The sequence below is a fragment of the Daphnia pulicaria genome, chromosome 8 (genome assembly GCF_021234035.1).
Source record: "Daphnia pulicaria isolate SC F1-1A chromosome 8, SC_F0-13Bv2, whole genome shotgun sequence".
NCBI classification, from domain to species: domain Eukaryota; kingdom Metazoa; phylum Arthropoda; class Branchiopoda; order Diplostraca; family Daphniidae; genus Daphnia; species Daphnia pulicaria.
Window position 1 is genome coordinate 9,287,307 of NC_060920.1, and position 22,902 is coordinate 9,310,208.

General features: G+C 42.3%; 1 protein-coding gene across 2 annotated transcripts in view; it reads right to left on the reverse strand.

The window, feature by feature from the left end:
• LOC124310862 (protein jagged-1b-like) overlaps positions 1 to 21,131 on the reverse strand; it is a 33,317-nt gene extending 12,186 nt beyond the window's left edge. For both annotated transcript variants that reach the window (XM_046774961.1, XM_046774960.1), the window contains exons 1-2: positions 20,371 to 21,131; positions 18,292 to 18,594 (exon numbers count right to left, since the gene is read on the reverse strand). In XM_046774961.1, the coding sequence (XP_046630917.1) occupies positions 18,292 to 18,594; positions 20,371 to 20,580 (513 nt within the window). In that variant the 5' untranslated portion in view covers positions 20,581 to 21,131. The remainder of the gene's footprint in view (positions 1 to 18,291; positions 18,595 to 20,370) is intronic.
• Positions 21,132 to 22,902: the final 1,771 nt, after the last annotated feature.

Consider the following 22,902-nt stretch of genomic DNA (forward strand, 5'->3'; position numbering starts at 1 on the left):
ACTCACAAACCCCTTTTGCGCGCTCCCTATTGTCCAAGGAGATAACACGCGCATTCCACAGGTACCAAACAAAACAACAGCAACAACAACAAAAAAACCCCAAAAGAGAGAGAGATACATATTATATTATAATATAATACATATATATATATGTATCTCTCTCGCCCGCTACAGAGTGTATTACAACAGCAGTCAAGAGTAGTAGACAATGGAAAGTTTGTCGAGACAACGCCGGCCGCCGTTCGCAATGGATCAAAAAAAGATTCGGTCGGGAATATAGGATACAAGAGAACCACTTTTTTTTCTTTCTCTCTCTCTCTCTTCTTGAAATAATAAAAACAAGAAAAACGGATCGATTCCCGGCGACGCATTTACAACGGAAATCTTTTGAAAATATTCCGTTAGCCCTTTTTTATTTTTAAATATTTGTGTGTGTGTGTGTGCTCTTTTGCTTTATTGTTTCGTTTTCTTATCGTTCCGAAGAAAAAACAACTCTTAACCGCGAGATTTTGAAGAAAAAAAAAATGTATTTGACGAGGTCATGAGCCATTTTTTCTTCTTCTTCTTCCCGGCCACAGCAATTAGTAAGGAAAAAGAGAGAGAAGAGAACCCTTTACGTGCGTGTGTGTGTTCCAGGGGGCCCTTTCTCTCAATTGTGGGTGAGTACTTGTCCTAATACGCGGTCGGTCGGTTGGTTGGTGGTTCGGTACTGCATAAAAAGACCTGGAATTCCAAGGTCGACCGTTCGTGATTTTTCTTCTTTTCGGGATAAAAAAGAAAAGAAAAAAAACGAAAATGCAGCCAACTCTCGGAGGGCCTTTAACCTTACGGGTGTGATTTTTTTTATTTCAAACCCAACGAAAAGAAAAAAAAAATCTTTCCTTTTGTGTCCCCCCATCATTTTCAGAAAATTCTTTTTTTCTTTTCCACGGTGGGAAGAAATGAATTTGTATAGGAAAAAGAAATTCTCCCCAGAAGGAAAAAAAGAAGGACAGATAATAAAGTGATTAATTGGCTATAAGTTGTGAGTGTACGGAGGAAATGGTGGGGACCCAATGTGACAATCCCCCCCAAAAGAAGAAGAAGAAGAGACATTTAAAAATTTGATGGCTTTTTGGGGGGACCAAGAAGAACTGACTACCACACGACCACCAGGGGGTAGTGTGGGGTTCCTTCATCATCTTTTGCTTCTTCCATGGAAAGAAAAAGTCTCCCGCTTCTTATTAGAAGCTACCTGGCTACCTGTGATCTGTGTGTTGCTTGCTCCTGCTCCTGCTGGCCTTCCCGGCTGTCAAAATGAGAGGGGGGGAAAGGAAAAAAGAAAAACTGAAAAATCCCCAAAAAGATTTTTCTCTTTTCTTCTACGAGCGACGGGGGGAAGAAAAGAAAGACCCCCATTTTCTTTAATAGGAGCCAGGAGCCATCACACAGCAGCCAGAAAACAGTCAACGAAAATCTTTGTGTCGAACACACACACATTTCCCAACGTAGTACAGGGAAGATCAACCCGTTTGGCTCGTTCTGCTGCTGCCCAACAACAAAAATGTCCAAACGGAAATAACAAAACAACAATAAAAAAAAAAATAATACAAAAATTTAAATACGAAAAATTCGAGGAGACTTTTTTTCTTCTCCTTCAAAGAGAAACGGACACCTGTGGAGAGTCGCCCCCACGTACGTTCCAAAGTCACAGTACAAACAGATATGCATCGATCTATCTGATTACCAAAAAGTTTCTTTCTCTCTCTCTCGATCTGATAGATAGACGCACTGGTCACACACAGTCACACAAAAAATAAAAGATGACGAAACAAAAGCCTTTTTGTGCGTTTGTCCTCCATTTTTTCGTTGCCTTGACAAGAGATGATGATAAATTTCGTTGCCATCATTTCAAATCAGGATCACTCAGAAGGCCCCGCCCCCGCAAGCCTCAAATAAAGAAGAAGAAGGACTGAAAAGAAAAAGACGTCATTTATTATGATTTCTGTCCTTGTTTCCTTGCTTCGATGCTCATTAGCATCAAAGTATAGACAGACAAAGAGATTCTTTCGCTCTCTTGCGTGCGCCCAATGGGCCAGCAGCAGCCCCATGTTTGGCCATCAAAAGGGCGCCATTGATTATTGAAACGCACAAACAATTAGCCAAAGATTTAGAGTGCCATTTATGCTCGACTCTTTTTTCGGGTCGTTCAAAATGTCGCATTTGGATCAGCTGAAATAAATGGCCGACGACGCAGGGGTTTTTCCCGACTCGGAAATTCGGCAAAGAAAATGGCCAGACAATTTTCTTACACAAAGAAAACTTTTCTAGAGTTTGCTGCTGGCGTTTTCTCGTCTTTTTGTTTTTTATTTCATTCCGTGGCCACGCCACAGTCAATCAAAAGACACAATAAAACGGGCCATAAAGAAACACCTCTGGAATGCAACGCATGCGTCTTTCTTCTGTCTGTCTGGCCGGCCGGACGGTCACCCAATCTTTAGGATGTAAACTATAGCAGAGAGAGAGAGAGAGCCGTTTATTTTTCTTCCAGTCTCCCCCCCTCGTTCGTCACGTACCAAAGAGTTCACGCACGAGTGATGACGTCTCAAGCAGAAACGACTGCGGGCGCACACACACAATTCCCCGGCGACGACGACGACGACGACGACGACGACGATATAATATTTATTTTTTGGTTTTGTTTTTTGGTTTTTTTCTGCGTCTGCATATAAAAAGGAAATCGTGATCCCAGCCCGAGAAAAAAATGCGAACAAGAAAGACAAGAAGAAGAAGATTTTCAAGTTCTGTTGTTGTTTCTTGTCGAGAGATTTCCATTTTCACAGCGGGCGAGTGGGCGCGCAAGAGTCCAACGTCGACACTGTTTCAAATGTCTCAAGCACTGGCAGTCATCAAGTCCCGAAAAGAAATAGAAGAAAAAACGAAGCAAAGAAGAGAGAAGGAATGATAGAAACAGATAGATACATCAAAGAAAGAAGGGGAAACAAAACAAAAAAGTCAAACGGGAAAAAAAAAGAGACAGAAGAAGGTCGACGAAAGACACACACACCAAAGTTATTTGGCGCTGCCGTGGAGAATTTCAGTTTTTCTTTTTCGGTTTTTTTTTCTTCTCCTTGGAGAAGAAATCACGACCCCGACTTGTGTTGATGTTTGAACTGCAAGGGAATTTTATATGTGTCTAAGGCTTATACACTCCCGACTTTTAAGTCTTAGAGTCAACAGCTCAACAACCAAGAAAATGGAAAATAAGAAACAAAAGAAAAAACCAAGGGAAATTGAAGCAACAGGCAGGTGAGGAATCTCTTGGCGATCCTCCGCTAGGAATGACAAGACCATGTCGCTTTCTTGGTTCGTCACCATCGTTTCTTTTCTTTTCTTTTACCTCCTTCTTATTGCAGGGACCTCTCTGACTCGAAGAAGAACAACTCACAAAACCCATTGTGTCAATAAGTCGTCCTCGGTGTCTTTGGACAAACAACCACCGAGTGCCAGTTCAAATAAGACGGAAGACTAAAAATTCTGCCCCCTGAGAAATTATTGTGTCAACAACTCGGGTCCGTTTTCCCAATTTCCCGCGATCAATCAAACAATTCGTCAAAAGTTTAAAAAAGGAAGGATCGTACACACAATAGGAACATTGAGGGGGGCAAGAAAAAAGTGCCGCATCATCCGGCCAAGTCCAGATGAAAATTCTATAATAACACGCATTTTCAAAAAGAAGAATGTCCTAGTTCCTCTTGGAAACATGAGAGACTCTTGCGGCCAGAAAATCAGGTCACAATGATGATGACAAAAGAGACCCAAAAAAACTGGAAATGATCATCCGAATCTGACAAAATAACTGGCCAAAGTTGTGGCAGGAAGAAGAAATCAATCAAACCAAAAAAAAGTTATCTCCCAGACAAAAAGTAGGGGCATAGAGAGATACAAGCTGGACAACCAAAACTGGTGGTCTTTCTTCTCTACTTAACACAACCCACACACACACACAAGAGTTGGAATGGTTGTATAATTTGACCATTTTTTGTTGTGTGTTTTCCCCCCCTTTTGTTTTTTGTGTCTGCTCCGGTTCTAATACTCGCCCACCATTACGATGATGTTGTTCTTGTTTTTCTTTATGCCCGTCTGTGTGTGTGAAGAGAAGGCGCTCGTTAGAGAGGAATGTCTGAGTTGCCTGCGACCGGTGCCCAACCGTGTTGTTTTCTATCAAGAGATGATGATGAGGGTATGTTACAACACACACACGAGATCAACATCTATCTTACACATGCTCCAAAAGAGCAAAAATTTCATTTAACAAAATCAAACGAAAAGAAATTTTACAAATCGTTTTGAAGTGTGTTTCTTTTTTTACTAAGGGGGGTCTTTTGACTCGTGTTTTTTCTTGTGGTACAACGACATGGTGGTTCCTCCTCCTTACCGCGTTATCTCGAGATATCAGTTTTCGTCAGGGGAATGTTTCGAATCACGCGTGCGTTCTCTCGTTGGCTTTTTATCTTATTTGGTGGGGACCAACCATCCATAATGATGATGGATTCACTTCCTCAAAGTCTCTTATTTCAAGTGCCCATTTCGAAAACAAAAGAAAAAAAAAAGATATTGACTTTGTCGTTACGCCGTGGCAGAGCACCAGAAAACAACGAAGTAAAATTTTTATCGCATGAAATAAGAGCGATTTTTCAAAAAGAAACGCAGACATCAAAGAGACTCGGGACAGATTACGAAAACTGGAAATGGAAATTCGGAGTCCACAATCAAACTATTCACGATACGAATATATATATGTAAATACAGAAACATGTATGCTCGAATATTATACAGTTGAACGGAAACAGCATATTTCTGCGGTCAACCAATCTCTCTCTCTCTCCTCTTACGACTTTTTCTTGTCTCCAAAAGTCTCAAATAAAAAGAATTCCGATCACGGTCGAGTGCACTGAGGACGGAGAATGGCATTTCTATACACATCATCTACTGGCTGGACTAGGCAGTCCATTCCGTGAGATGATCGAATGACGACAAACATTTCCAGAGTTGAAACAAGAAGAAGAAGAAGAAAAAAGCCCCAAATAATTGAAAACATTATTCCGTGGTTGTTTTTCCCCTCCAGAAAACCGCATTCAAAGACAGATTCGAAAAAAAGATATAAAAACTTGTACCGATTCTTATTCTGTTATGCCCAGTATCATCTTTGGCCTTTCACCACCGTCCTCCTTCCCCTCTCTCTCCCCCATTGAAACCGACACAAATCACAAAGAGGAGCCAAGGAGGAGCAGCCACTCTATTCTCGTCTTTATTTTTCCCATGACTGGTCAGAAAAAAGAGAAAAAAACTTTGTTGCAGCAACCCTCAATGTGTACACACAGATATTTACGTATTATATATTTATTTTCGGTGTACAACAGCAGCAGCGACAGACAAAAGAAGAAGAAAAAAAGGACGACATTCCATTGCCCAGTTGTTGTCAGATAGCAATCGGCGAAATCGAAACCCAACCGACCGACCAAACCCCCGATGGAAAAGAAGAAAGAAAAAGGCAGGGGAAAAGATGATGATGATGGCCATCAGTAGGTAGTCGAGTCGGTGGTGGTATGCTGCTGGTTGTTCTGCTGGTGGTCCGATCATCCGATTTGGCTCGTGTGTGTGCCTCAGTCTTTTTCCCTCTCTCCAAAGACAAAAACAGAAGAAGAAGAAAAAATCCTATCCACCAACCGACGTCTACGATGATAAAGTTGCCACTGACAGTTGACAACTTCTTCTTTAGTTGTCGTATTTTTACGATAATGACGTAAGAGGGTCTCTCCTGAAAGCTTTTTTCTTCAGGAAAAAGAGGAAGAAAAAATTTCTCTCTTGTCTTTTTTTCCCCCTTAATAATTATCTGTCGCCCTCATCTTTTCTCCACTATCCTCTTTCTTCTTCAATTTCGTCTTGTCGCGCTGGCGCTGTTACCGTGTCCGTGTACCTGTGTACCGCGTTCACACAGGTGAAGAACTTGGGTGAGAGTGAGAGGGGGAGGACAAACTGGAGAGCTCATTAAATACACAAAAAACCGTCTGACAGAATGTGATGTCATCATCTCTACTTTTTTTTCTTTCTTTCGCAGGGGGTTGGCCGGACAAAATGAAGAAGAAAAAAAGGAAAAAATAACCGAAAAGGTAAAATTGTGTGGTGGATTCGAAAAATGCCGCGCCGCATCCACTTGTCAGCGCCGTTTGTCACTAGACGACAATCGCCCCCCACCAAAAAAATAAAATACAAAAATCTTTTTCGTCTCCTATCGTTTTGGCATCGTGTCGGCTGGAAAAGAAAATCAAGCGCAGCAGTCTATCACGAGGACATTTCTCAAGACGATTAAGATCATCTCTAACTCCGGCGACAAGCTCCGATAATACAAGAGACACACATTTTCTTTTTGACTATCCAAAATCATCAAAAAAGGACAGACGCGACCGCAAAAGGATTTTCCGGCCATCTCTACCCAAGCAGTACATGACGAATAAATCATATTTTCATTGGATTATTATTGTTGGACTGTGTTCAAGGGAATACGGCTAGTTTGGCTATCTCTTTGAGTGTACTATGATATGTTGTTGTTGCTGTTGTAAGGTACACGGAGAGAAGAATCTCACGCAGAGATTGGACTTGTCTTGTTTCTAATCTGGACCGGCCATCGACCAAACAACAAACGGCTAGAAGAGAAGGACAACATTTTTATACGCATATCTCTCTCTACATGTAGTAGTATATTACATTTCCCTTTTCTTTCTTCTTCTTTTCGGATTATGTATGCAACATTTTTTGTTTTCAGAGCGACACCCCCAGAGACACACACAAAAAGGCGAGCACAAGCGCGGCTTGCGCATTGCTGTGTGCAACGACACAAACCCAAACGGAGGAGGCTCGAAAAAGAAACTGACAAGATGACAAAAGCAAGATCTTCTTCTTCTTCTTCTAGGAGCAAACAGGGAGAAGAAGAAAAAAGGGGAGAAAAGAATGAAAGAATAAGAAGATTTCAAGTCGGAGATAAAAGGAAAAAAAGAAGTGAGGCGCTTGCCTAGCTGGATTCTTCATCCATCATGAAAGCAAAGCAGTTGATATATTCGTATAGACTGGGGGGGAAATACGAAGAAGCTCTTGATAATGTACTACACTGCGGCCCTCCTCCCGTTTGTATACAACAATAACACAGAGAGCCCGGCCGAAAAAGGCAGATTATGTGTACCCGAGTTTCAATTGAAATGGACTGCTTGCTGCTGCTGCACTTTAAATGTTAATCAGGTGAGATGAAGAAGTAGATGAATTCCAAGAAAAAAGCCAACAGCCAGAAAAATCAAAAACAGTTTCAAGCCCTCGAGACTATTTTTTTTTTCAAAGAGATAAAGACAAAAACCCTAAAATTCTTTCGTGTAATCATTCCCAAACTGGGAAGTTAAAAAAAAAAGTTCACTCTACCACCCACACCTGTGTATAACAATAGCCAAAGGTAAATCGATCAAAATGAATTTATAGCGCCTCCAATAACTTAAAAACCACCACCACCACCACCTGGTTTTTCTGCTGCACCAAATCATGTGACAGACGGACAGCCAAGGAAAAAAAAGGGCTGTCCAAAACTGTTAATGGATGGTAAGGCCACCTAGAAATTAGCAACGGCCAGACAAGGAAAAGAAGCTCTACCTTATTTCTAGCCCTAGAAAAAATCACCTCACACCGAGTGTCAGTCTCTCCGAAAGTAGGAAAAAAACACAAGATCTTCCAGCTGTCATAGCTAGGAGGTCTAGTACTTATTCCTGAAGAAATCAAAAAAAAAAAAAAGAACAAAAGCCAAAGAAGGGGGGGGGGGGCGACCGATGGGTCACAAAAGTCACAGATGGAAAAAAGAAAAAAAAGTAGGAGGTGGCCCCGGAATAGTACACTTCCGTCTTTGACTACCCATCTTTTTCAGAAAGGGTTTTTCTTTCTTTTTTAGTGGGAAAAGGGGGGAAAGAAAAATCTGAAAGAATGATGGTCCAAGGGAGAAAATACCACAAGAAAAGAATCTTTTCTTTCCCCATTGCCCAACTTTGAATGTCAAACGTATTTTCGAACGGGCCATCAGAGAGAGACACGACAGACGAACGCAGATATGCTTTTATAAAAGATAAAAAATAAATACAAAGCAACCAGGAGCACAAAAGGAAAAACAACAAGTCTATATTATGACTATTGCCGTTGCTGACGAAGGTTTCCCATTTTGATAATATGTTGGGCAGCTTGGGCTGTTTATCAAAAAAGACCTTCTTCTTATTCTTTATCATCATTCTTCATTCCTTAACCTTTTAGTTTTCTTCTTTTTTCAAAATTTTTTAATATTACGTTATAATAATTTATTGTAAACGGGTTGAAGTGGTGGACGGTCCAGGGATTGTGGTGGCGGCCCAACGGGAGGGGGTCCCGCTGCTCCAATCGTTCGCTCTACACACACACAGACAACAAACTACACATCACCAAGTCTCACGCTGATTTTCGGTTCCCCCTCTATTCATCCTGCCCCCTCGTAACTTTTAAGGAGAGAAGAAAATCTCTCGTTTTCTTCTTTAACATCTTTCAAAGAGAATAAAAGAAGAAGATGCTGCTGCTGTTGGCCAGTGCTGGCCCGAGTGTCGGAATGCAAATGCAGGGGAGAGAAACGATATCCAAAGTTCTTTTTATAGTGGCATCTACTACCCCCCTTTAACTCTTATCCTTTATTTTTTCGTTTTCCCCCTTTGAGGAGAAATTGACCGTTTGTCTGTGGGTTTGCTGAAGAACTGCAGTTGGACCCCGCTGCGAAAATGGCGCGATGCAACCCCCCCGAAAAGAGAAATTTAAAAATCCCTGACCGTCCATTAATAATTGCATCTCCCAACCAAACCGCTCGGACCGTGATTAATTCCAAGGGGGGGGAGGGGGGGGGTTTACACGTGTAATGTACACACACGAGCAGCTTCTTCCGTGGAAAGTTTAGAAAAAAGGAAAAGAAAATTTCAAACAGCGGCAAAAAGGGAAGCGGCGGCGTCGGCGTTGTGAAGAGAGTAGCCGGCCCCTCCAGATGGAAAAAACAACAAAAAAGTTGGGAGCCCAGCCCTTGTTTGTTTCACCAGTGTCAAATAGCTAAACCAAGACGCTCGAGACCCTTTTCCCTTCTTCTTGCGTCAACACGGGCCAAGAGTAAACAAGAGACCCAGACTGAATGAAACACCGCCACTGCTGCTGCTGCTGCCGACAACTACGTGACGTCACACCAATTGGAATGAGAAGAGGAGAGAAAACAAAAAAGGCACTTTTTCTGTTGTTTGGGAGGGGAAATTCACACGGCCGGCACCAGAAGACTGTGAGTCTTCTTCCGTTTTGAATTTCGCGCCCCCACGTTTCTCTAACCAATGTTAAACATCCTCAATCCGAGGCATTTGACGAGACAACAAGAAGAAAAAGGAAAAAAAAAGAGTCGAGTGCCGGCTCAAAAGAAGAAGAAGAAGAAGAGTCGGGATTATTTGCTCTTTTGTTAACAGGTACATAAGGAACGCCCTTCTTCTTCATCTTCTATGGTAAGTCTCTTTCTTCATCATCCCTCGGTGTGTGTATACACATCTAAGTATATAAGAACCCCTGAAACCATTCACCACCGCGTCAGAGGATTTTGTGTCTGTGTGTGTGTGGATAGAAAAAGAAAAGAAAGAAAAAAAAAACCCGCACCGCCGACACCCTCCCTTTTACAGCCGGGGCATAATGTCCCGAGTATTATACTCCTAGATGTGTGTGTACTCTCTTTTTTCTTCGGTTCAATCCGCTTCTTTCTTTGACACGAAAGAAAAGAATGCGAGTGGCTTAAAAAGAAGAAAAAGGAAAAACGTTGATCTCTCACTCAGCCAACGACTTACACAAAAAAAGAGAAACGGTAGAGTACAAGAAGATTTTGACACGTGCATTTTAATCGGGATTAAGTACAGTTGCGTTTCTAATGGGTCGATTCATGCAAGAACGATCTCGACACGAATGCCCAATGGAAAAACACGAAATCGCACTCTTGAAATTCCAAAATCATATTCTCGTTTTGCTTGGTCGTTTCACATTTTTTCCTAGGGTGGTTTTTCTCATTCGAACTACCAACAACAACAACAACAACCAGGCACTAAAAAAAAACGCTCTTTTCTTCTCTCTCTCTCTCTCTTTTGTGTTCTCGGAATGAATTAATAATTTTTTATGATCGAGATGATAAAACACATGCGCACGCACAACGGAAAAAAGAGCCAGGTTACACGAGAAAGGGGGGAGAGAAAGAATGGAAGAAAGAAGGTGGTGGATTACTTTGACTACATCAGTGAGAGAGAGAGAGAGTTCTATACCGGTTACGTGGATTGTGTGAGTGGAGTTTCATTAGAGCGATCAGCGGGGTGTATAATACGATCGGTTCGTTTCGTTTTGGGGCGGCGACGGTTACTACTACTACCACTACTAGTAGCGGCAGCACAGCATAACATTTCGGGGATTCTTAGACGAAGAAGAGGCCGAGATGCCAGGGCGAAAATTTATCGCGCGCACATTGAAAATGTTTTTTTCCCCTCCATCTTTTTTCATTTCATTTTTTTCGACTGGGGGGGAACAAGATGGAACCATATTAATATTCGAGAAATATATCATAAAAGTTGCGCCCGCTTCAAGCTCTTTTTCTTTTTAAATAAATAAATTTCAGCCCCGAAGAAAAAATGAAGTCGGGACAAGACAAGAGTCAAGACTGAGTGGCACTTTCATTAGAGCGCAATTCTTATGGGGCTACTTCTTTCTTGAACCTCACACCTTTTCATCCCCACACACATATTCCCCACTCTCATTCATTCATTTTTCTCTAGCAAACAATTTTACATTTCTTTTTCGGATGCACCGGTGGTTTATAGAGTTCCACAGAGAGGGGAGAGAAGGCAACAACTCCCATGTATGGACACAGTCTGTGTGTTTGTGTGTTATTTTCCCTTTTATGATATGAGACAGAAAGAAAGGAGAAAAAACATTTTTTTACGATTCAAGTCAAGTTCAATCGACGAGAACTCAAAAAAGAAGAGACTTGAATGCGTTTTTACTTTCAATCAGCGGAGCCTTTCACGCTGGATATAGTCGCGCAAGGTCTATTCATCAGGTGTGCGCACGGCCTTCTTCTCTGGCGAGATATTTCTCACCTTCTTTTATTTTTTTAAAAGGAATCCCGACCGAAAAAAGGACCGTGAAAGAAAATGAAAAAAGAGAGAGAGAGAGAGAGAGGGATGTGTCCTACCATTCCAATAAATCATCGTTCATTGAGCTGTTAGAGGTCGCGATGCTAGTGGGCAATAATATTACATTACATACAATCAAGGGAGCTACTTGTCTGGCCCTTGGAGACATTACGACATTTATTTTCTCCTTCTTCTCGGACGAATGCCAAGACGAAAAATCGAAATCGACTGCGGTACGCGCGTTTCTTTTGCGGCACTTTTTTTCGGGGGGACAAGCAAACGGCGACCAAATGGTAAAAGAAGAAGAAAGAAAATAAAAAAGGTGATGGAGGGGGTACGAAGGGGCATAGCATAAGGACAAGGATGATGGAACTGCCTATTCAGGAATGTCGCCGAGCAGAAGAGATATAATAATAATAATCATAATAATATGTGGAACTTCTTCTAGACCTTCTTCTACCCTATGGTATCCGGTTGATGGTATGCAGCTCTTTTGGAGACACACGGGGACCATGGCGAAGAACGCGGGATGGAAGAAGAGAAGAAGAAGAAGAAGAAGAAGAGAAGGAGCGACGAAAAATGCCAGGCCTCCCATTGGGAAACGCCACAACAGACACACAAAACGACTCGCAGCGCTTCGTGTGTCGACTCTCTCGGGGTAGACAACGGGACGGACGGTCGCGGGAAACGGACGAAGATGATCTGTGTCTCTCTGATCTCTCTGTGATATACCTTTCTCTTTTTTTTTCTTCTTTATATTCTTTCTTTTCTACCAGATGATGACTATCTCTCTTCTTCTTCTCTCCAAAGGCGCTGGGGCTAACCGAAACAGCTCCTTACCTGGGCAACACATACGGCACAAGAAGAGAAAAAACTCTTTTTCCAACTGGTGGGGGGAAAAAGACGCAAAGCTCCAGCTGCGACAACCGGGCAAAAACCTACACCATCCCCCCACCACCACCAACCAAACTACCAAGACTTCTTCCCACCAAATATAGAAGAGACAGAGGGATGAAGGTGGAGGAAGTTTGAATTTATCGTAGCCAAAGGATCTCTCTCTCTCTCTCTCCAAAAACAAGAGAGAAACAAGTTTTCCTTTTCTTCTCCTATCGTCTCTCTCAATCGCAGAAGAAAGAAAAAGATTGTTGCTAAAATATATATCTAAAAATATACAGACAAACACAAAGAGATAACTGACTAGACCTTTTGTCTTTGTCTCCTTCTATAAAGTCCCTCGGCTCTCTTGATGCTGGGCCACTTTTGACAGTTTCTCCTGTGCGCCAGCAGCAGCTGTGGCCACATCATCGCCGCAAAAGAATGCGTCCGATATCAATCCCCTCACGTACATCATAATCAAACCGTCACATATAAAAAAAAATAACTCAAAGTACAACAAAAGATATCAAGTAGTTGATAGGGGGAGTTGCGACAGCTTTCAAGTAGGGGGCCCCCCGTTTTTTCTGTTTGAATGACCATTCGTGTAACAAAACCAAGTCCTGACACATCCAACAAAAGCCCATTTCTATTATATGTCCATCACGAATCGATAGACACCACATCTGTTGTGGTCTGAGAGAGAGAGAACAATAACAACAACATTTTCACGGTCTGGTAAATTTCCTTGTTGTTTGATTGCCACTTTTAATTCCACGTACGATCATTTCCTCAATTTTTTGGTTGTTGGGAGAGGGGGGATCCCGATTCGAGTGCCATCATCTCGAAATTCTTCGCAACGTAATAACAACAGACGGAGAATTGAAAACAGAAAAATGATGAAAAGATAACAGAGTAAAAAGAGAGAGAGATCTCGTTTGGGAGCAATTAAAATCACATTTTGTTGCGAGTCGAGTTGGAAAAATGGTGGTGGTGGGGGGAAAAAGAGAGAGAAGCTCACACGATCATCATCCAGTTTATGATTTGAGAGGGGGGCATTGTTTGATCTGGAACACGTATGTGTGTCTGCTGATGGAAAGAAATAGATCTACTACGGTACCACTGCACAGGTATAGACACAACTGCCACGCACCTCGGCACACCAACCGAAATGATGATTAATAATAAATAACCATGTGTGTAACTCTCTCCTTGATGGCGTAAAGATGATTTGACTGAACCCGAAAAAAAAAGAAATGAGAGAAACAACGCCGATAGCGCCTCATACGTGAACGCGTTTTTTTTTTCTTAAAAAAGATTTTGGTTTTCTTTTAATTTTGGGGAGAGAAAAAATCACACACACGTACTCTTGGTGATTGCTCGACCTGTGGCTAAAGGGAAGCCTCAAAGGGGGCGCCCGTATTTTACTTTGAAGGTTTTTCTTTTCTTGTTTCTTCTTTCTTGGCGTTTTTATTCGTTGGAGGCGATGAAAAACCCCCTCAAAAAATTTAAGTAGTCGAAGAAGAAAAAAGGAATCAAGTCACAAATCATATCCCGCCACTAGGTGTCGGGTTTTGAACGATCCGTTCCGGACGCGAAGGGGGTGGATGGTATAGGAATGTGTCGTGAAATACTGTCGCAAGACACGCCGAAAAAAAAACCTAAAACCTCGGCTCAACTTCTCACACACAAACACACACACACGACTTGGGGGTAATGACGCATCAGGCGACTTGGCGTGCCCGTAATGTCGTCCCCTTCCTTTTTCTTCTTCTTCTACCTTTTCGTGTTCCATCCGAGTTCTCGTCAATTATCATCCGCCTCTCTCTCTCTCTCGTCCCAAAAAAGTCACATGGTGCTATAGTAGTTCTCCATTCTATCCTATTCCTTCTTCCTCTTTCACCTTCCTTTCTTTTATAATGCTTAATGATATACAAGGTAAAGAAGAAGGAAGGGTCCCCCCTCCTCCTCTATCCATAGCGCTGTAGCAATCAGTGTGCCCAGCCAAGAAAGTTGGAAAGAGAATCTTTTAAAATAAAAATAAAAATCAGAAAATAAAAGAGACAAGAGACCAGCTCCTCCCCCACATGCAACTCACGGGGCGACCCTTGTTCAAATATTTGCCGCGCTCTGTCATTTGTCTTTTTCTTCTTCTTTCTTTCTTGGTACAAGAAGAAGAAACACCGGAGCAGGGGGCGCCCATACCTGGGCGACACAGGCGCAAGGGTCAGTGGTGTAAGGTTAGGTGTGTGTATTAGTTGCCCGTCATTGGCCCAGGTCCTATTACAGCGTGACGGTGTCATTTTCCCTCCCAAATGAAAAGAGACGCAGAGAGAGAGAGAGACAAAATCTTCCAACCTACTCATTCGTCCGTTTGAATCACTAACCGCTCGATTGATTTTTAAAAAAGAAAATTTTAGTTTTTTTTCAACTCAATTTCACCGGGAATTTCTGTTTCGTCTTATAAAGCGCGGCTGCTTCTTTTCGGAGGAAAAAACAAACCAGAAGAATACATAAAAAGACGATGATGATGATGATGATGGCGAGGGGGAAATAAGGAGGGCACAAAGAAAGACCATCTCTTCTCTACTAGGAGCGATATAGAAAAAATAAAGTCGGGGTTCAAAGGTTCATTATTATCAAAAAAATAACTTTTCTCTCTCCCGTGTGTGTATGTGTGGGTTTCCAGAGCTTTGAGGCTATGGAAGAAAAACAAGTTTTGTTGCTCCTCTTAATTGAGAGCAAAAAAAAAAGGGAAGGTAAAAAGTTCTTTTCATCTTTTTTTTATGACCAAAAACAAATGTGGTCAGAAGAAGAAAAAAAAATGAGTAGAAAAGATGTATACATGGATCCAGCGAGAGATAACACTCGATGATACACATCCATCCATCATGGGAGCAGTCTCTCTGCCTAGGTGAGCGACTAGAGAAAGAGTCTGGCGCACACCAAATTCTCATTACAATTAAAACAAACCGAAAACATTTCTGGAAGGAGAACAAAAAAAAAACATTTGTTAAAAGAAAAGATTTGAAAATTAACCCCTTTCTCTCGGATTGTTTTTTTTTTTTTTTTGCAAATTGGCTTTTATTTTTTGATGCAAAAGATTTACGGCATCTTTTGAAATGCTGCTGCTACCAGATGCCAAAGACTAATCACTAATTTGTGGAGAAGGAGGAGCAAAAGAGGCTCCTGAAACATCAAAGCTCGAAACAAAACAAAAAAGGAAAGGCAGCAGCTTTATATTTTTTGGTTTTTAAAATGGGTCCAGGTATATCTGTACTGTGCGTGTGCTATCGGTCAAAGTTATATACACGTCCAGCCAGCCAGCCCAAAACAAAAAGAAAAAGAGAGAATTTCTTCAACATGGAGGGTCTATTTTTTGTTCTTTTCTTTCTTGGCGAATATAATAATGACTTGTTAGAGGAGGACGACGACTCTCGGAAGCTTTTGGGAGAACTGGAAGCAATCAACTGGCACACACACACACACACACACACACACTCAGGTAGAGATGGAAGGCGACCGACAGGTAAAAAGAAAAAGAAAACGAAGATGAGAAAGACAGTTACTGTTTTTAGTTGCAAGTGGGAGGAGTTGGGAAACGCCAAAAAGAAGAGGAGCTTATTTAATGAGGTCCTCCAATCCATATCGAATGCATCAGTGAATGAGAAAACAGCTGACGCCAAAAAAGAAACACACAGAGAAAAAGATCAAAAGAGAGAAAAAAAGAAGTATTTTCGGTAAAAGGTTTTTACACAATTCTTTTATTTTATTTTTTTCCTCCCCAAGACACTTCTATCCGGACGCACTTTCAATGTGTCGCCGTATCTTCTCTAATGGCTCCTTTAAAGCCAAAAGGAAAAAAAGGGAAAGAAAAAAGAGCGGCGGAGGATATTACACCTCTTAACTTTCATTCTTCTTGTGTGGGGGGGAACCTCACTCTTTAATCTACTCTTTGTATACACACGGAGACTCGGATAAAGGCTACATTTGAATTTCCGCGCATTTTTACACACCCTATTATCCTCCTTACCGACTCCTCGAAGGTCTATTTAAAATAGATTGAACCGCTTCTTCTCCTTCTTCTTTCACGGCACTGATTATTAGACTCTTTTCTCTCGTTTTTTTTCCCCTCCGTAAAATAAATAAATAATCATCCCAGAAGAGATGAGCGGCATTCCACCCCACCATCTTCTTCTTTTTTCGTACGCACAAACAAACAGAAAAAAAGTCGAAAGAGAAATTGTTAAAGATTCCGACATGCAAACACGAACGAGAAATTCAAAACCAAATTATATGACGCAAAGGTAAAGAAAAATCCAATAAAGAAGCTCATTATCGTTTGAAATGAAACGAAGAAGAAGGTAAAACGAAAAAAAGGTAAAAAAGATAAATATCTCCCTCTAACCCATATGTTTTTTTGGGGCGTTTCCTCTCTACTACCAACCCCCTACCCCTGTCCATTATACCCACCAAAAAAACTCTTAGCGAACAACTCCCCCACATTTCCTCCCTCTCCCCGTGTGCTCTTGTGAAACTTGTATTTTTCCCTTTTACGTGGTTGATTGGGTTCGCCATTCACGGTTGAACGGGCGAAAATGAGGAACTCTTCCATCATCACTACAAAAAAAAGGGGGGGGGAGAGGTATTTTCCGCCGGAAACCACACAAATGTAATCAGCGTCTCTGCCCAACTGGAAAATGTGTTCATACCGACCCAAAAAACCGCCAAGTATTTTTCCTTGGATATTTTTAAATATCACGTGTTTTCTCTCCGCTAAAAAAGGGTTGCACGCTTCCGGACGCATCCGGAATTGCGTGCCATCTGCGTATAGGACTAGACTAAAAAAAAACCACAGCAGCAGCGACAAGAAACAACCAAAGAAAAGTGGTTGTAATCCAATCAAGTCTGGTCGATTGATTTATTTGCCTCGCCTTTTTGACGAGATAAGAAGTGAAAGATGAGGGGGGGGGGGGGGTTGAAAAATATAAGAAAAACCCAAGAAGACGCGATCAAATAAAAAGAAGTTTGGGGGTGGACTTTGAGGGGGGGATAAAAAGAGAGAAGAAACAATGATGACCGGTTATTACCTACTCGGCCACCTGTTCTTACCTTTTCTCCCCCCCCCTACTACCACCACCTCCGTTCGTGTGTATACACACCTTGATATATAGAGAGGCGCTCTGCTTCTGCTTTGGTGCTCCCCTTTTCTTTCAGTTTCCCCTTTTTGATGATAATAAGTCCCAAAAAAAAATAAAAATAATTTTTTTGTTATCCCAGGTAAAAGAGAGGACGTATAATATCCATCCACCACCCCCTCAGCCATCATTCCTACACCCATTTTTCCACCTTTTTCTTGAGGGAGTAGGGGGTTTTGCGTGGGAACCAGGTTATACCAGATACTCACTACCGTGCAAGAACAAAAAAAAAAGTGAGTCTATATGTACTTCACAATATTTTCGATCCACATTTTCTTTCCCTTTTTTTCTTCACCCCTGGCTGGTGTGACCCAACCTCAAACCCCCCCACTGACTTGAAATCTTCCTTACTACCACTCTCAAAGGTGCGCAGTCTCAACAACCAAATGGTGGCGTGTTGGTCAACTGAGAAAAGGATTGAGGGTGGATCCCCGACATTGATTTGGCACTCGAGTCTCAAAATAAAATCATTTCGATATGTGAAACGGATCTGTCAAAAAAGGTCCCAAAGGTCCAACAGGCGCCGAAAGTTTATCGGCCCCTCCCGGGATTGCAATTTTTTCTCACGCTCTTGACCGGTAAAATTAGAAAAGTCGGCCACACAGAGACAAGAGAGAAGACAAGTCACTCACTTTCTCTACTCGACTTATTATGGAGAGAGATGGAAAAAATCAAAGACAAACACACACACACAAAAAAGTGATAAGAAAATCATCAGACACCCTCTAATGTCTGTCAATATTTCAAGAGAGAGAGAGAGGAAAGAGATAAGGTAAGACCACTGGGTCCGGTAGCCAAACCGACAGGTGTGACAAAACCGTGGGAACCAGACCAACGAAAAATAATAAAGAAAGAAAAAAGACAGACACGCACATTTAACCCAGCACCCAACACCTTTTCGGATAGACTAAAAATAACCCTTTGCACATTTCCTTTTCACCTCTGCTTTTCTCTTATAAATTAAAATTCAAAAAATGAAATTTGTTGTGACTTACCGGCCAGCGGAAAGAGAAGGGGATGACGAGTCTGGCGTTGGATTTGTCCGGTTCGACAAACGTGAAGGAATTGCCGGCCAGGACGGGAGTTGATGCATTGCCGTAGGTGCACGGACTTGAGACGGTCACGTTACTTTGGTACTCCTTGAGGCACAGTCGGAAATGAGTGGCGCATTCACGTTGACAGGTGCTACTGGTCTCCTCACCGGCTACTAGTCCACAGCATTGGCCATTGGCCAGTCGACCCTGAGGATTCTGCAACGCTACCACTTCCAGTTCGAAGAAGCCCGACGCGCTTGCCAACTAAACACATTGGAAAAACATAGACCCAAACATCAATGAGATTAGTACACATGTATTTTTTTGGTGAAGCAAAAATAATATTATTTTATTAAAATTCCGCCATTGTTTTCAAATGGGGAAGAAGAAAAAAAAATCGGATCAGTGTCATTTTAAACCGATTTTCTCGTCAGGAGAGTAGAAAAAAAAAGTGAGTGGGAGGAGTTTTTGCGGGCGCATTCGCAGGTATATAATAAAGGGAAAATCTAAGAAGAAGAAAAAAAGAGACAAGTCCGTCCTCTTCTCGACTTCTTCTTTTTGTGCTAATCATTCACCTTGCCATGAAATATCTAAAGAAAGATGGGGGGGTACTAGTAGAGTAGTTGGTACACAATAGAACAAGAAGAAGAAGAACAACACAAGAGATTCCATTCTTCTTCTTCTTGTACACTCTCCCACAGCCATAAAAGAATCAGCACACCATTTTTTCGTCTTCTTCTTTTTACCTTTTCAACCGACACAAGGTCAAAAAAATTGGATGAAAAGAACCAGGGGGTGGATAGGTACAGAGAGGAAGAGACTTTTTTTCTATCTCTCTCTCTCTCTCTCTCTCACTTTTAGTACAACAGGTGTGACAGTGGCGGCCGCCATCATCATCATCATGGCCGTCGTCAGATTGGGAGAAGAAGAGGAAAAAACAGTTTCTCTCTTTTCCTATTATTATATTTACCTCCTCCCTTTTTGTTCTCTTTTGAAAAGAAAATGTTTTTTTAAAGCTCATTAATCACCAAACATTCCAACTCTCTCTCTACCCTTTACGAATCAAAATCGAAATTCCGATTGTCTTTTATAGCATTTTTCTGTTTGTTCACTTGACGATTGAATGTCTCCCAAGTTAAAATACGTTTTTTTTCTCTCATTTAAATTGCCTTTCATTTTGTGTTATCATGTTCCATTTAAAAAAAACCCCAAACAAAAAAACTAGAGGGTATTATAGAGTCTGGGCAAATCGACCGGTTTCTTTCTGTCCGCCTTGTGTGTCGGGGTGTTGCTGAAACGTGTGTGTATATTCATCGATCATTTCAAATCTGGTTATGGAGATCTATTATTCATATGGGCAGCCAAAGAAGAAGAAGAAAAAGCTACCTGTTGGCGTGTTGTATGCGTCTGTGTGGTGGTGGTGGGCATCTTCCCTCCAACTGATTGCCACCCATCAAAAACCCATACGTCTACTCTTCGATCCACGAGAAAAACATTTAGGAAACCCATCGAAAAAACAAGACCAATCCAATTTGACTACTAATGTCAATTTATTCATAGTCGGGGAATTGTTGCTGCTCTGATTGCTTTAACCAAAAAATAGATATGAACTCGCATCCCTTTCGATATCGATTTCCTCACCCCACCGCAAAAATCTCAACTGAGGGTAAGAGAAAGGAAAAACGAAACTAAACTAAAAAAGAAGCGGCGTGCTTCTTCATTTGCATGCCAATTGGCTTTTTTTTTTCTTTCGTCGGTTGTTTTGTTCGCCCTTCCTCATTAACCGGAGAGAATAAGATGAAACGGGGGGTTTCATCTGGAAAAGAAAACATATTTATATATCATAAAAATGAGAGGTAATGGCAAAGGGGGAGGGAGTCAAAAGTTCCTGTAGGATCGTAAACTCAACATATCCACGGCCTGCTATATAGTACATGTAATAGACTACTACTACTACTACAACTACCAGTGTTGCTCTTCATTTCTTCTGGATAATGAAATGACCTCATAGGCTAACGCAAAAAGCAATTAGAAACATACCGTCAGGTGAGCGGTGGATAAGAGTAGGGCTATCCAAATCACGGCGGATGATGTGAACGACATTGAACTCGACGGTAAACACGAACTGCTTTTCCTTCTTTGACTCTGATGACCGGCACAACAACTTTGGCAGAAATTCTTCTTCTTCATTGTCGTCGTCGTCGACTCGACTGTCGAGATCGTCCGACACGGTCGCCGAATCGCCTCCATTCAAAAAGGCGTTCGTTATGCAAATCGACACACACTCTCACACACACACAGCACAGCACAGCACACACGGGAAGACCTTCACAATTCGTTTTTCTGATTTTTTCCCACCTCGTAACAAAATTGTTGATGGCTGGATTTCACTTTTAATCCTCCGATCGCGCGCTCGCCCACACACACGTGTCCACAAGACGACGAATATTATTGGCGGTTTCGAAAATTGAAATTTCAGACACTCGGCGTCGTGGTAATCATCTCACGGGCCACTCAAACGATCACGTTGTCAAAAGTCGAAGCATCAACGTGGCGTGTGGGGAAACGAATTTCCAAGTTTTCCAACTGGCAACACTCACACAATTACAAGCACTACACGACACACTGCGAAAATCACGAACGAGTTGGTTCTGTTTTTGTTTTTTTAATTCTTTGATTTTATTATGGGGGTTGTTGTCGGTTGTTATATATTTTTGAATCGATGGTCGTTGGTGGGAAAAGCGGAAGAGCGTGGAGACGACACCTGTGAAGCGAACGACATTCAACTCGGAACTGAAGACCAAGGCGGCAAGGCCGGGACGGAGGAAAAGTTAAAGCGCCTTTTTTTTATTTTTCCTTACCCAACCCCCAGGACCACCCCCCCTGGAGGGGAGGAGTAGGAAGGGGGAGGAGCCGAGACTTTTTGGTGGCTTTTTCAAATGTTGCCCCAGTGCTGCTGCTGCAGTGCTGCTGCTGCTCCCCCCTTCACGTTTCTTGAAATGGAGAAGGGCGCCTTCCTTGGGTGGTGGTGGTGGGAGGCTCTGATTGAGAGAGAGGGTGGTGGAACAAACCAACTGAGAGAGTGGTAGGTAGGTGTAGGGCCAGCCACCACACGACCATGTGGTCCGCGCGCTCTTTTCCCACCGCTTGGTGGCGACGGTTTAGCAGCAGCAGCACCAGCTGTGGCCATCAACTTGTTCGTTTCCTCTTCTTGCCGCTCTTATTATGTCTGGGCTCTGGGCCTGTCTCGTCTGTTCAAACTCCTTTGATCTTGACCTCTCCGACCGACTGGGCAAAAACACAATAAGCCACTCCGTTTAATGTCGTTAATAATTGAATTGTTCCGCATTCGGCCGACCGAATCTCGTTCTAAAAAACAACGTGACGTTGACAGTTGACGTAATGCTCTGGCCAGTGCAAACAAGTTTGGACACATCCAATTCCAGATTGAACGGAATCGTTTCCTAGATGTGGAATCTCTGCCAACCCCCCCAGAGAGTCATTTGAAATGTCAAACGACACAAGTCGACCATTTAGGGCGAAACAGAAGACGATTGTTGTAATGTGTGTCGGACTGTATGATGTCCCCTGTGTGACTAGCGTGAGAAAGGCGACAACTTGTGTGAAACAAGTGAGTCAGAAAAAGAAAAAAAGGAAAACAAAAGGAGACCAAGTGATCCGTGTCGAACATGGGAAACGGGCGCTAATTTCCCAGCCATCGGACCAAGAGAAGAGCCTACTACACCCATTTGGTTATAGACACACAAGTTCGATGGGGGGGGGAAGAAGAAGAAGAAGGCGGAGAAACAAACGGCCGGACCTTGTAGTCTGAGCGAACATGTCGGGTCTGCTGCTGGACTAGGCCCTTATTTCCCATCCGCTCTTTTTGGCCCTCCCCCAATTGCGGATGAGAGACTCTTTCCTATATAGGAAACAAAATGTGACACCTAAGTCGGGTCGGGGTTCCACCGAGTCACAGGATTTTTCCTCTTTATCGTTTTGGCGCTGTCTGTGAGAGAGTTGCACACACATCAATATCTATATAGGAAAAACGACTACTGTACAAAGTGTCGGATGACCACCTTCTTCTTCCCAATGGCTATGTATAGCAGCAGCCATAGACATCTGTATCGTGTCGAAATAATCTTTGTTCGGGGGGTTATATATACATACGTAGATCGGATATCAATAAATATGGCCATTTAGAAATATGGGCCTACCGCAATATCATAAGCCTGAGCACCCCCTTCCTTGGTTGTAAGGGGGGAAAGAAAGAAGGAAAAGGCTAATAGGGTGGGGATTGATGACCCATCCGGTCTTGTTTATTATTATTATGATGATTTCGAGTTGTTCGTAAAGTCGAAAAACACTGGGATCCAGTCGCGCCCGATCGTCTGCGTTTGTTCGCCAAAAGATAACAATAACACACATGCTAGGGGCTAGGGGCTAGGGCTATATATATACACACACACACGCATAGTAAATTACCATAGGAGCACAGAGAGAGCTAGTCTATAATTGAGCCATTGACTTGGGTTTTTCATTCACACAGCCAACCGCACTACTAAGAAT